General features: G+C 45.9%; 1 protein-coding gene across 1 annotated transcript in view; it reads left to right on the top strand.

Annotated features, from left to right (window-relative positions):
- The window catches only part of DNAL1 (dynein axonemal light chain 1), a 555,787-nt gene that overhangs the window by 299,318 nt on the left and 240,578 nt on the right, over positions 1-15,891 (top strand). Inside the window, exon 5 of the mRNA XM_069638770.1 lies at positions 2,283-2,338. Coding sequence (XP_069494871.1) covers positions 2,283-2,338 — 56 coding nt within the window. The remainder of the gene's footprint in view (positions 1-2,282; positions 2,339-15,891) is intronic.

Raw genomic sequence — 15,891 nt, 5'->3', positions numbered from 1 at the left:
GGCTTTGTACCCTAGTTAAAGCACAGCACAGCACAGCGTTGCAGCATATTTCAATTTTCGATCAAGTGTCCCGGGAGGACAGCTCAGCTCAGCAGCAATGTGCTCGCCTTGGAAGCAAGATGACACGGAGCAACACGGGTTCGATACCCGGGTCCTCGCTTAGAAACCTCTGGGTATTAAGCGCGTTATAAATAACCTATCATATCATATCATCACATAATAAATGAACAGTTGTACAAAATATGATTTTGCATGTTAAGGAACAGAGACTACTTAATTGTATACAAAGTGACCACTTATCAAGTGACTGCAAATATGCACGTCTTTCGTTGACCACTCATAGCACTAATTGTGTGCTATCTGCTCTGCCAATGACCACCACACCCTCATTGAATTAAGAATTAATTAAGACCTCTGTTGTAAGCAGGATTCCTGAGATGAAAAATGACTTTTACTGAAGGTGCTACTAAACCATGATTATGCACTATGGGCATTCTACGGGTGTCGACCCTGAATTCTTGGATTAACCCCTTTCAGGGCAGCCTTCCTGATTATGTGGGATACAAAACAAGCTACTGCCAGGTGGGGAACTCGGGGGTAGGTTGCAAGTTTAAAGACTGCATAAAGTCGAGTTACTGTATTGTAAAGGAGCCACTAGAAACTGCATGCTCAAAACTAAAATTATCAATATTTGGCCGAGATGTGCAAAATCAAAGGAAAAGAATGTTGGTTGTCTATGGAGACCCAAACTTTGAAAGGCAACATTTAACAGATGCATGATTATTAAGTCTGAGGTCACTAGTTCTCCTAAAAGCATTGGTTGCCTGTGAGAGATTGAAATGAGTAAATGTATGAGGTGGGCCTCAACCAGCTGTAAGGAGCTACAAAAAAGATCATTCACTGCAGTGGAGCCCTTATTTAACATCCTACTAAATACTGTTTTGTTCTTGGTCAGTCATCATCTGAAAATGAATAGGGTCATATTGCTCAAAGAATTATGAGATCATTTGTGGCGGAATCCCACACACAACTCCTAGGGCTTCATGCATCGCAGATAAAGGTTGTTACCATTTGGTCCACCAACTCTCTGGTGATGAAGCATGCCTGAACACTTGTGTCTGGGTCTCACGTATGTTGGGGTCGTGGCTGCCCCCAGCCTCCCCTCACGCCCCCACACTCTCCTTCAGTGCAGAGACCTACATGGCTGGTAAGCGCTGGCTTTTACTAAGGAAACTGAGGATGCTGTGCAGCCCTTGCCCCCACTTGAAATGAAAATGCACCCACCCCTGTGTCCTTGAATGGACACACGGCAGCAGCTACCACACATTTAGGGGAAGTGTGTATACTCTAGCAAATTGCAGGAATCGAGCAAACCATAAAAACTCAGCAGTGGCAAACACTGTTTGTAGCTGATTGCTTCCAGGAAAAGCAGTACATTTTCCCTCATTATTATGCCTTTCTACAGTTTGTGCCCCTTACCAGAATTGCTTGTCTAGGAGATATTGAACTTAGTATTTTTCAACTCTGGCTAATGATGGCTTTTTCAGTCTCAACCAAGTTCCTTGGCTAGCCATGCACTGCCCAAATATGCACCACAGATTTTAATCACTTACTGTATAGTACATATATATTTGTGATTACCCTATGTGGGCTGAATCATTCAATTGAACAGACTCAAAAAAGAATTAATGGAGCGCATGAGTGATATAGTTTTACCTTGGGAAAGAGCATTTTGAATAACCTCATATTAAGATGTATTATTAATAGCAAGCAAAGTAAAATAAATATATTAAGAGTATTGTAGTGGGCGATCATACTTACTAACAATTTAAGTGACCCCAAGACTACACGTCAAAAAATACCTTCAGTACAGAAATAAGAGGCCATTCTACTGTCATACATGTGTGGCAGAGGGAACAGATGAGCAGTAGCTAGACACGCTTGAACCACTCCCAAATACTTATGCATATAGACTCAAACTGAACTAGCCCACACACATTTAAAAGGGTTGAGAAACTGGCGACTGAAACTAAATGTAAACGTCCAACATGTTCGTACAGAATTTCACATAACTTAAACCGTAACTACCTTAGGTGCATTGTTGCTTAATTATTTGACTGTATTAAGTGTAGGGGATTATTCCTGACTGCGCTTTCAGTTTTCTCAGGTGTCAATATCTTCCATATTTATATTAAGTTGAGAATAATAAAAACTGATTTTACCAAGATGACATGGGCAGATTTTCTTGTACAAGTAACACTGCATTTTCTTGTCTCCTGCAGAGAACTTGCGAATCCTGTCATTAGGCCGAAACAATATAAAGAACCTAAACGGGCTGGTATGTCTTTAAGGTCTATATTGAATTGGTTACAGTGCCAGCACTCTCCTGTTATGTTAAGGAATATTGACTGCCATTTACAATGACCTTCCTTGCATATTGTATTTCACCCTTGATTTCTCCATCGATATTTTTGTGAATTGTGATACAATACCATCATAATATGTATTCTTGATCACCCTTTTACTATGTATTTATCTACTTTTTATGTTTGATCCTTACTAAAGAGCAGCAAAATATCCGAACATCTATGTTTATAAATCTTGAAACACCAATGTGTTTATTGTAATGCTTTCAGTATATATTCTTCGAAGGGATTGTGTCCTTCGACGTATTCCTTATCTTTGATATACGTTTCCAGCTTGCTGGCCTCGGAAATATTTTCTCTGTAGAGGGCGCTGCGCGTCAACGTCCGCCGAGTCGATGTCCCTCGACGGCCACCGTATTGGCGCCGACGTCACCATGCCCATAAATAGACACACGCTGCGTCCATTGCTCGGTTCCGTTTTTCCGCGCTTTGTGGGGCCTCGGAACGTCGTTGCTCAGTTCAGTCAGTTAATCTATATCTAATTCGACGAATATTCCTTATCGTTCTCGATGGCTTCTTCATCAGAACCGACGACGCCGCGATCTGGCTTCAAGAAATGTCGAGACTGTGGAAAAAAAAATGTCAATAACGGATCCACACAGGGTCTGTTTATGGTGCTTGGGGTCCGAGCACCATTGTTCGGAGTGTGAGGACTGTATGTCCATGACGGTGAAAGCCCTGAAGGAGCGAAAGGGGAAGCTCGAGAGAGGTAAGTCAGCCAAAACCTCCTCGAAGGTTTCGTCGGCCGAGTCGAGGCATTCGTCTCCTCGCCGTCGAAAACACTCCCATTCTAGATCTCGAAGCAGCTCCCACCATTCGTCGAGATCTAGACACTCAAAAAAGAGACGTCGAAGGTCCCATTCCTTGTCGTCTTCGGTGTCCCCAGAAAGAGTTTCCTGTCCCACCAAACACAGTTCTCAAACCGAGTGGGAGGAATTCAGAAAGAAAATGTTAAGCGTCTTCGAGAACGCGGCCTCGACCCCCTCGAAGACAGCTGAGGGTGATACCCCGGGTGAAAAATCCAAAAAATCAAAACGCAGCGAGTCGCAGCACCCGGTGAAACATTCCACCCGAGAGCGCCATGAGCCATCGGGTAAGAAGGCACTGTCTTCGTCGCCGAGGGTTCCTTCGACGCCGTCGTCGAAGATTCCCTCGACGCACGGGTCGGCACCACTGGCGCCGTTGTCGAAGGGTTCCTCGACGCATCGGACGATCGACTCGACGCCATCGTCGACGCCGATGAAAGAGAGGACCAAGGCTCCAGCCAACGGTGTTTTCAAGGGCCTCCGGCACGACACCGAGACCGTCGTCGATGCCCTCGAGTAGGATCCCGATCCTCTCAAAATCTTCGAGGCCCCTTCCAGTTTTTTCGACGCCATTTTCGGCGCCTTCGAGGCCGGTTACATCTGCGTCGACGACGTCGACATTTTCTCGTCCGATAACGACAAGTTTGGCTCCTTCAGCCCTAGAGATGGGCTTTACTCCATTTCAGAGAGAATACCCTGCTCTTTCTTCAATTTATGAAGAAAGAGAAGACTCTGACCAAGAAACTTTTGGTTTACAGATATCCTCACTGCCTGCTGCAGAGGATTTCACCTCTGAAGAAAGGAGGCTGAAGGAACTACAGGACTCACTTCATGAAGTGGAATTTGTAAAGCCAGACCCAGGGGAACATGCAGAAACACCATATAGAACCCTGATGGCAAGAATAATTGAGTTTATGGGTTGGTCTGTGCCTTCACCTGTTTTCCAACAGGATGATCTAACGGATATATTGGACAAAGGCCCACAGGAGGACCCGGTGGTCCCCTTCCATGCAGCCCTACAAAGAAAAATTGCTTCCAATTGGGAGACTCCCGAAGTCATCCCAGCAGTCAATAAAAGACTGTCGACAAAGTATAGGGTAGCGGCTGCTGACCCTGAATACCTGTCAAAACACCCGACCCCAGAGAGCCTGGTGGTTCAAGTGGCAACTTCATCCAGCAGTAGGACTGCTTACCCTACTGCCACAGGACAGGGATGACAAGGGGTACGACTCTATGGCAAAAAGTCTTCTCTGCCTGTAGTATGGCGTTGAAGTCCATCAACACCACCTGTACGCTCGCCAGGTTCAGTCACACATTATGGGAGTGTGCTTCATCAGCGGCTGACTGCATACCCGATGGAGAGGAGAAGGAAGCCTTCCTTAACATCATTCAAGATGGCAAAGATGCCATGTGCGAGTCTCTTCAAACTGGCATCGATTCCGCTGACAGTATCAGCAGGGCCATGGCGGCTAGTACAACAATCCGCAGGCATGCGTGGTTACGAAAGTCTGGCTTTGCTCCAGATGTACAGGCCAGACTTTTGAATATGCCCTTTGACGGCTCTTCGTTATTCGGAAAAAAGGCTGATGACAGTCTGGAAAAGTTACAGACTTCTAAAGCAGCAGCAAAATCCTTAGGAGCTGCTATCCGCCAAACTCCTTTTCGCCCCTCAGGAACCTCTAGGAGAGGAAAGTCCTTTCTCTATTATTCCGCATTCGGAAAAGGCAGAGGACAGCCGGCTCAAAGGGGCCAAAGAAGATCCACCGAGGTGGACGGGTCAAAGGTACTAAGACCGCAGCAGCAGCAGGTGCCTCTTTACCCTCGGCATCTGCATCAGCCGCCCCCAAACCACTCTGAGGCCTTTGCACACAAGACACCTGTAGGGGGCAGGTTAACTCACCATCTGACTGAATGGCAGGCTATAACGTCAGATTCTTGGGCGTTGGAGACAGTTGCCTAAGGTTACTGCCTACGCTTTCTACACATCCCTCAGAGTCATCCACCGGTGGAACAGCTCCCGAAAAGTTCCAGATCCGCTCCTCTTGCAGGAAATTATGGACCTGCTAGAGAAAGGTGCCATAGAACCGGTACCTGTAGCGGACAGGAACAAGGGCTGGTACTCCCCCCTACTTTCTCATACCAAAGAAGGACGGAGGACTGAGACCCATCCTGGACTTAAGAGAATTGAACAAGTTCCTAAGGAAGGACAAGTTCAAGATGGCATCTCTCTCTCTGATCCTTCAGGCCCTCCAGCTCCAGGACTGGCTGGTATCTCTGGACCTTCAGGATGCTCATTTCCATGTGCCAATCCATCTCAAGCACCTTGAGGTTCGCAATTGGCAACTCTCATTATCAATTTCGAGTTCTGCCATTTGGGCTGACCTCCGCCCTGAGGGTCTTCACCAAGCTGATGTAGGTAGTGGCGGCGAGTCTAAGGAGGGAAGGGATCCACGTCTATCCCTACCTGGACGATTGGCTGATCAAGGCCGTATCTTCGGAACAGGCCTGGACCTAGCTAGATTATGTCTGCCTCTTCCTTCACAGACTGGGCTTCTCCCTCAATTTAAAGAAGTCACAGATGATACAATCTCAGAGACTCCAGTTCATTGGAGCGGTCCTGGACACTTCCCTGGGAAAAGCCTTGCCACCAGAGGTGAGGGCTCAAGATATTCTACAGATGGTCACCAAGTTTCAAAATGCCCAACGTCTCCCAGCCTTTGATTTTTTGAGGTTGCTAGGCCTCATGGCATCCTGCATCTTCCTTGTGCCAGAGGCTCGTCTGAGAATGAGATCTCTTCAGTGGGCACTGAGAAGTCAGTGGTCACAATTCTCAGGGAGAATGTCAGATCTCCTCCGGATTCCGGACAAGGTAGCCCATGACCTTCAGTGGTGGGCCTATTCAGAGAACATCTTGAAAGGAGAACTGTTTTGGCAACCATGGCCGGAGATGACAGTAGTCACAGACGCCTCGCTCACAGGGTGGGGAGCCCATGCCAACGACTTGACCATCAGCGGTCGTTGGTCTCCATCGGAGTCCAGACTACATATCAACCTATTAGAGCTGAGAGCGATCAGACTAGCGCTGAAAGCTTTCCTGCCATCAGTACAGGGGAGAAATGTCCCGATAATGACGGACAACACAGTGGCCATGCACTACCTCAACAAAAGAGGAGGCGTAGGTTCACTACCACTGTGCAGAGAGGCAACGTAGCTCTGGTTTTGGGCAATTCGGGAAGAAATCTCTCTATCGGCAGTCCATCTAGCCGGAGAGAAGAATTTGACAGCGGACGCTCTGAGCAGGCAGAGCACAGTCTCCCACGAATGGGAGCTAGCTCAGGAAGTCCTTCAAGAGATCTTCGCCCTTTGGGGAACCCCTCAGGTGGATCTGTTCGCCACAAGCACCAACAGGAAGTGCGATCTGTTCTGTTTAAGGGAATTTCCCCCGAGAGGAGCTCTGGGAGACGCGTTCGTAGTGGACTGGGAGTTTCCACTCCTTTACGTGTTTCCACCAGTCCCTGTTATTCCTCAAATGATCAGGAGGTTGAGAAGATTCCGGAAAACCATGATCCTAATTGCCCCGGACTGGGCCAGGAGAACGTGGTACCCGGACCTTCTAGATATGTCCATCTGTCCTCCAATCCGTCTTCCACTCAAAGAGAATCTTCTCTCGCAGAAGGGAGGTCAGGTTCTCCATCCAGACATCGGAACCCTCAACCTTCACGCTTGGCTTCTGAAAGTTTGAGGTACAAGGATTGGGATCTCCCTGATGACGTCATGGAGGTGTTGCTTTCGGCCATAAGACCAGCAACAAAGTCTTTATACCGCTGCCGTTGGTTTTGCAGCTGGTGTAGGGAAGAGAATATCAACCCTTTTTCATGCGGTACACCAACGGTGCTATCGTTTCTACTCTACTTGGCAAACTCAGGCCTTCAAGTTGGCACTGTAAAAGGCTATCTCGCAGCGCTTTCTATCTTCAAGCGCACTGCGGAGGAACCATCGTATTTCAAAATTCCTCTAGTGGTACAATTTCTCAAGGGTCTGACTAATGTTTACACTCCAAAACCATTCCAGGTTCCATTATGGGACTTAAATTTAGTCTTAAACTTCTTAATGGGCACTCCATTCGAGCCACTTCACTCTTGCGCATTAAGATTTCTCACACTTAAAACTGTCCTACTTGTAGCGCTAACATCGGCTAGAAGGGTGAGTGAGCTTCAAGCTCTCTCCTGTAAACCCCCACATACAATCTTCCACAAGGACAAGGTTGTCCTCCAGGTGAAGCCTAATTTTCTCCCAAAGGTAGTTTCTGAATTCCATATTACTCAGAAAATTACCTTGCCTTCATTCTACCCTCCTCCCCATCCGGGGAAAGAGGAGAAAAGGCTACACAGGCTGGACCCTAGGTGAGCTCTCAGCTTTTACATCAGCAAAATGGCTACAATCAGGCAAGCAGACCAGCTGTTTGTAGGATACTCGGGTCACAAGTTGGGACTACCCATAACAAAACAAACCATCTCCAGGTGGATTATCTTGGCCATCCTGGAATGTTATAGACTAGCAGGGAAAGAGCCACCCCAAAACCTCAGGGCTCATTCAACCAGGGGTATTGCAGCTTCTTCGGCTCTCCAGAGAGGGGTACTGGTCCGGGACATATGTGCGGCTGCCACATGGTCGTCCGCACATACATTCACAAAATTTTACAACCTGGATTCCTCCACTGCTCAAGAGACCAGATTTGGCAAAGCCGTATTACACTCGGTCCATCCCTAAAGGGATATATAACACTATCACTCCCTCCTCCAATTACATACCACTGCTATGGGAGTCTATCAAAGATAATGAATACGTCGGAGGACACAATCCCTTCGAAGAACAAGTTACTTTCTTACCTGGTAACGTTCTTTCGACGGGATGTTCCTCTGACGTATTCCTTATTGCCCCTCCCATCCATCCCCGCAGTGATAACTTCCCTTGTGGTTGCAGCTTTCGCTCCTTCAAGGTTACTAACCAATTCAGGAATGTCTTTCTTATACTACAAAACGGAACTGAGCAACGGACGCAGCGCGTGTGTATTTATGGGCATGGTGACATCGGCGCCGATACGGTGGCCGTCGAGGGACATCGACTCGGCGGGCGTCGACGCACAGCGCCCTCTACAGAGAAAAAATTTCCAAGGCCAGCAAGCTGGAAACATATATCAAAGATAAGGAATACGTCGGAGGAACATCCCGTTGAAAGACGTTACCAGGTAAGAAAGTAACTTGTTCAGTATGGAAAATTAAATGTGCATCTACTACTTGTTGCTATTTCAATGATGAAAATCTGTTTAGTTTTATTTTGATATTTTACTTTTCATTTCCTTTTACTCTGTTTGGGAGTCCGCTTGGGCTCCGTTCTTGTTTCCAAAACAAATGTCCCTCTGTGACGATCCTTTAGATGGCGTCACTTCTCCCCAAGGAAGAACCCTTTTCCATGAAGCTGAGGTGAGGTTGCTAACAAATAGTCCCCCTAGGGGTGGTAGAATGCAGGAGGATCTCACAAGGAGGGACTCTTCTCTTAGGGATAGAGATACAATTGGGAGCCACGACCCCTGTAAAATCTAACCATGTAGGCTGATAAGGCACAAATCTTATCAACATAAGATCAGCTCCGACAATGTGTTATTATGAAATATCAAACCTACTTGATGACATAAGTACTGAGACGAAGAAGCGCTCAAAAACACTACATTTGAGCGGGGTGAAGGCTAGTGCAGCTGCTGTCAATTGGAAGGACGTTGCCATTGGGTCGTCCCCGCTATTTAAACTGAACAGCAAAGGAGGACTGTGTTCTTAGTCATCCTCTGACCCGTCCGGCATCTGGCAAGCTGAAAGCTGTGACAAAACCAGAGGGCGATCCAGGCGACTGAGGAGGCTGCATCAAAGTTAGGAAAGTTGGCACAAGGCTTCGGGATACTGCAGCAAGCTTGTCCCCAAGGCTGAAAAGAGGAATAGCGGGATGCCTGAGAAGTGTCTTGCGAGTTGGGTGGGAACCAGAATGATAGACTTGCAGAGATTGAGAGGTTGTGGTACAACCTGCAGTGGGTGAACCGTTCATTTAGACATCTGAGTTGAGACCGCCTGCCGTAGCCTACAGCAGAGCCATGTAGGTGACTATTAGGAGAGAGCGCGAGACCATGATGGAGGCTTAACCTGTCACAGTGGGACTGAAGGGTCAGACAGCTACACTGATACAGTCCACAATAACTCGAGGTGGAGAGAGATGAGATGCAGAGGACTACTAAAGGTAGAAGTCGAACTAAGAAGTGTGGACCCTCAACCTCTGGCGAAATCGGTAAAGAGTTCCCTGGGAGAAGGTAAGGGGCAATGCACCAAGTCCAGGATGGGGTTGGGAAGTTACGAGACTGTGAACCATATTCAAATAGAGGAAACTGTAATTTTGTGATACAGTTTGCAGCCAGTTCCACAAAAGTGTGCTACTGGAGAATCTAGATGGACTCCAGGAACAGCTTCATCGTCCCAGTGGGGGTGGATCGAGAATTATGCAAAACCCAGAGATTGTGAAAACCTCCATAAGGGAGCTACAAACTTGTTAAGAACTGTGAATGACATTGGGGAACAGCTACTAGAAGGGAGTCATTCTCCTAGCCCCATGAGAACTTGATGTGATTGTTTGATATTCTGTTGAGTTACAGAGAACCCAGAACTTTAATGGAACTTTTGTTTTGAACAACCTGAGAGGCATTTGGACACTTTACATTCAGGAGAAGGGAGTCATTCTCCTGGATTACGAACAGTAGCTGGAATTTATGGCATTTGTTGTAGTGACAGGGATAGTGTACGAGCCTTTGTGACCCGGAATGGTGCCTTTTTGTTTTGACTCACGCAGACTTACTGACGAGAGCACCCTTAGTTTCTTTAGTTTAGGTAAGGAAATCCCCTTAAGCATTGAGGATAGTTAGGTTTGGTTAATCATTTCATAAGTCGATAGCAACCACTATGGCACCACTTGGTCAGTCTCTTCATTCCTTGTCGCCACACTCTATGGTCACATGCTCACTCACAAATCACTGCTGGTTTTAGGTTTTAGCCACAGTATCTGGTAGCATTGAAGCATTGTGACTCAGATTCGTGTCCAACATCGTCAGCCACGTACCGCCTCTTATTCTCCTGAAACTGACAGCATGTTCTGTAATCACTTTGCGACGACTCACATGACCTTGATCATGTGACCATTGTGCCAGTAATTTAACAAGCCTGGCAGCGCACCCAGACCCTGCAGAGCTTGCTGTGTATGCGCCCGACATGGCAACGCACCGGTAGGTCCTACACCCCTGATGTTCTCACTGCTATACATGCCCTCAATTTACTTGCACCCAGCCCTTGGCGGCCCGTCTTATTACAACTTTATGCAAACTCCCTCTCATTACAGAATTTAGGGTTTCTAAATTCCCCTGACACCTTAAGAACCAAGGTACTGCACTGTCCTGAACCCCAGCAAATGCAGCACCCAATAGAAGTTGCAGTAAACTGCATATGATAGCGTGCTTGTTATAGATGCATGTGTCATCAGTCTCTTGCCACAAAAACTGATAAGACTCCCACCATTAACTCGTTTTCAGATTGGAGCTTTACTTCCTCCAGCCACACTGTTACCCTAACTGAGCTCCGGTCTCATTGCACTTCTTGCATTCTTTCTTTCTCCCTCTTCTTTTGATACTACAGACCATCCATGGTTCCAATCCAACTTTACTGGTCCTCCAATGGACGGACAAAGTCTCTTGTTGGACCACACTGGCCACCTCATTTGGTAAGATTGGGCCACATCCTGCCTTTCGTATCACTCACCGCCCTCAGACCATTCTATTTATCACAGCACCCACCACTAACAGACTCTGCATGTTGATCGTGATCATTCCCATGCACACAACTGGTCACCCGACCAGCCTTATCTTCCGATTATCTGTAAATACGCTATGATCATCCTTCAACTACACACATCGCCCATCCTAGGAGTCTTCATCTTACAGCGTGTCACCCCTTGAGCCTACACCGGCACCTAGCCGGCACATAAGGTTAAATGCCATTTGTAGGGCCTTCTACACAGTCGCTTGTTAAGCATTTGCACTATTAACAGTACAAGCCAGGCACAAGAGTCAGACCACAGATGGACCCACACGTTGTGCTTATATGCCTAACTCCATAGCAGGATTGTCTCCTCTCAGTCAATATGTTGCTCTAACTTGTTTTTCCTTCCCCCCCTCTTCTCTTCCCCCTTTCTTCTCTCTCCTGTGCCTCAAGCTGATGGTGCACTGATGGATATATGTCCTTGACTTAGCTTACATGATATGTTTATTTCCATATGTATTATGCATTATCATAACTTATGTTTTTGTCATCACTTAAACACTGGTAACCTATACCTCTCCACTTTGACACACTTCTCGGGTGATTGCCAATACTCAATTGTTTAATACTGGCCTATTTCTTGATCACAGCTTTGACAAGAACCCTTCCTTTGGTCAAAACACACGTTAGCCGTTTTTCCTAAATGCTGCCAATTACTTTCAATAGTAGCAAAAGGCACCACTTCAGACGTTCAAGCTTCTCTAGCCTCGCTGTAGAACACAATAAAAAATGTGGAACTCTCCAGATTTAATTGGCCAATACATCACTGCCACTGCCTACCAAGTTTGCCACGTGCACACAGTTGCCTCTGTTTTTTCTTTACCCAGTTTAACATTTTGGGGTCCTTTGGGTGTGGGACCCTACCAAGGCACATGCAGCAGGCATCACCACTTAAATCCTCTTCCACCAAGACAGGCCCTCATCTTTGCTCTCCACTCTAGATTGCATGCTATGAAATCTGCAAGACAAAGGAGGTGATGGCTGGAAGGTTTAGAATTAATCTTAACCTGTGGCATCACTCTGGGCAACCCTCCAGACGATCGTTAATTTGGTTTGCTATGAAATCAGACTCTTCCCCATTGTGCTGTAGAGGTTGCGATGGCATAGGAGATCTGGGGCACATGTAGGGGCAATGTCCCACAATACAAACATTCTGGAAAGAAATCCTATCAAGCATTACAAGTTGGGTCCTACCATTTGGATCCTTTGGTCCTAGTTTTGAGTAATATCAATCCGGTGGGAGGGTAACCACTGACTGGCATACAGGCTTTCTTAATTACACACCTATTACAAGCAGCTTACAGTGGAAAAATCCTACTAGCCCTGTAATAGCTCTTTGGTGGGTGAGCATCTGGGAACGTATGGCGATGGATAACATTTCAGCATTGCTATCAGATAGGTTTCCCCTGTATCTCAGTACTTGGTCACCCTTTATCGATTTTGTTTGAAGGGGCGCACAGCTGTATCATATGCCTTTTGTTACTGAAAATCATATCTTTACTATGAAGCCTTAAAGTAGTATATTTAGATGGCAAGTGCCAGGGAGCAGGACTCAGGATTTATAAAATAGGACTGCTACGAGAAACATGGGTGCTCATTGGTCAGTCCTTCCATCGACATGTTGTTGAATTATTTGTTTTATTTAATGTCTTGTCTTTGTTATATTGCTTTTCTCTTGTTTATTGTTCTTGAACATTGCTGATCTGTGTTATATCACAAAACGATAAAGCTTTGGGAAAAATAGGGCATTGTACAGCAATTCATTACGTGACATACACTGGAGATAGACCATCATGAGACCCATCTCATGGAAAGTGAGTGTGTGTTCCTGGGGCCATCACTGCATGATCAGGTTCATCATGGCAGGGTTTACCAATCCCCTTTGAGTTGTAGCTATCATGGTAGGAAGACTTTGCCATCGACAGATCGAAGTGACTCGTTCAGATTCAGGAAGTAGATATCTTATGCTATCAGGGATCCTGTTGGGAGATAACATGTATGCTCCTGCCTCAAATGTTCACAGCAGCAACCTTGTTAGACGAAGTAGAAGACCTAATACTAACTGCCCGGCTGGGGTTTTTGGTGGTGGGAGGTGATCCTCATGAGTTGTTGGACCCTGAACTTGTCAAAACTAAGACTGAACAATGACTGGACCAACTTTACTCCATCTTTGCTGAGGTGATGCGTTTGAAAGATGCTTGACGAGCCAGAAATCATGGAAAAATACTTTTCCTTCTTCTGTGAGAATGCTTCACAGTATCTGGCTGGACATTGATTGTACTCTTGTTTGTTCTGTCATTTGGGCCCTGGAAGTAATGAGGTGAGGATCCTTATGGCAAGGATTCATTGGCCATGGATAACTGAGGACCTGTAGGGTAAGACCCAAAAATCAATAGCAAAAGTAATCCAAATGAGCCAATAAAGTGCACAGGAGCAAAGAAAAATGAAGGCTTATTACATGCAACCGTGATCAGGAATAGTTGCAAAAATCATTCAACGAACAATTCATAAATGGTGGTGTTTTATTGTAGAAAGTGGAGTGACCTCTCAAAATATCGTTTCAGAATACTTTGAAATACTGTTCACTTATTGGTCAGTTGAGATTTCTGCATAGGGGAATCTATGCAACGGCTAGCCCAATAGGATTGCCCAATCCCTTGTGACCATGCTGTTAGTTACAACACAACAATGACTCCACAGTGGCACTATTTGGTTTCCCAGACTTGTGATTGGATGTTCCACACTTTGTTGTGTTCCATTTCATTGGTGGCGTTCTATCGGTGAAGCTCCTTTGGCCTTCCTGGTGTGGGCCGCTTCAGTCATTGTTAACCAATAAGATTGTGAGGTGCAAACAGTGTGGTAACAATTGTATTTCACACATACTACTCCCATGAGAATTGACCGTTGGCATCAGTTTACTGTTATCACCCTTTGAACTGTGCCAACCGGCAGAATGTTATTGCAACTTCTGATTGGAAACATGTAACCTCTCCCTTTCCTTTCACATGGTATGCTCTTAAGACTCTTGTTCTGGGACCGTGCATCTATCAGGATTGTGTGTTTTTCACTTCTAATATTCATTAATGTGGCCTTATCAATGTGCATCCTTTATTGCATCGTCTCTGTTGAGCTATTGCCTTTTGAACCTGCTTTACTTCTGTATGCTGAGTTCTCCCTGGGCATGGGGCCTGCGTTCACCATTGTATGTTTCTCGACTTCTGTGCTGGTGTTTTCCTACAGGGGTCGATGTGCCTCTTCTGTTTAAAATAGCTCTATTGTGTGTATGTCCCTGTTCATGGTCTTGATCTCACCAATGCTATGACCTTGTGGTTGTTAGTTTTGAGAACATGGCAGAACCTTCATTGGTTATATGTTTCACCTTACTGAATGTGTGGAACCGGATTGAGCTGTCACCCTCGCAGTCAAATCTCTAAGCAGCATTCTACCCCTTCCCTTTGCTGACCCTGCTTCTGGTAGCAACATCTGATTAGGTCATGTTTCCTTGTACTGTGCCTGGGGGAAAAGGTTCCCCTCCTACTTCTTAACCAATTGCTGCACGACTTCACACTGTGCTCAAGATTGCTGACTTTGCTAACAGATTCCTCGCGCTCAGTCTTGACTGACTGCCTTTGCTGTGTAAAACTATCTCTAATGTGTTGAGTCCTACTATTCAAACAACCCATGTACAGCCTTTCACTTTGAGGCCTAGTAAACTTTGAATACCTATAAAGCATTAACATATGCATCAAATTTGTATATGTATATAAACATTGTGTTAGATTCTCTATCCCTTAGTGTTGGTACTGCACACTCACAACCACCTACTGTGTTTTTTATTTCTTCTAGTTTGTGCTAACGTGTGTGTATATATTTTGGTTACGGCTGACCTCTGTTCCTATGTTTTTAGCTGTTTACAAGTGTACAATCAATACATTTTCTGCTTTGATTGCTTGCTGTCGCGGTACCCCCTCTCAAAATATGAACTTCTATGTCCCCACTCCCCTTCCCAACTAGCCTTAATATTGTATCTCACATGTTCTTCCCGTCACTTGTCCATGTACACATCCCCCCTACTAGACTTCTCTCTCTTCTTGAGACTCCAGTCATTGTTTATTCACGTTCTTGGTTTACAGAAAGTTAGTTTAAGTTCTGTACACTGCAACATATCCTCCCCAGGGTCTTATTTTTACCCACTAATCGCCTGTTTCCATACCACCGTTTCAGCCATTATCCAGTTTTGCAATTCTCTCCACCATTCTTCCACTGGCGGGGCTGCCCCTGACTTCCATTTCATAGCTATGCTATTTATTTATTTATTCGCATTTGTGGAGCGAGCAGAAGCCCGGAGGCACTGTGGCGCTTGTTACATGACACATGGTTCTTAGTTACAGCATTACATTTATGCAGGCAGAATTATCGGTACAGGGCATTATGCATTTGTGTGTACAGTCAAACAGTTAATTTAAAAGAGTCGTTTTTAGATTCTTTCGGAAAGCAAGAAGGGAGTTTTCCGCTCTGAGGGCTGTGGGGAGCACATTCCAGAGCTTGGCGGCTATGTACGGGAAGCTGATTCCACCTGCTCTAGATCTGTTGATGTGGGGGGTGAGTAAGCGGTTTGAGTAGCAGGTTCTTGTAGGGCGTGTTGAGGAGGTTTCAGTAATGGTCTCAGATAGGTATGAAGGAGCTGTGAGTGAGAGGCATTTGTGCGTAAGGGTGAAGATTTTGAATGTAATGCGATCTCTGACAGTGAGC

Source organism: Ambystoma mexicanum, chromosome 14, assembly GCF_040938575.1.
Source record: "Ambystoma mexicanum isolate Mex_15411 chromosome 14, UKY_AmexF1_1, whole genome shotgun sequence".
NCBI lineage: Eukaryota > Metazoa > Chordata > Amphibia > Caudata > Ambystomatidae > Ambystoma > Ambystoma mexicanum.
This window is presented reverse-complemented; position numbering and strand designations above follow the sequence as displayed.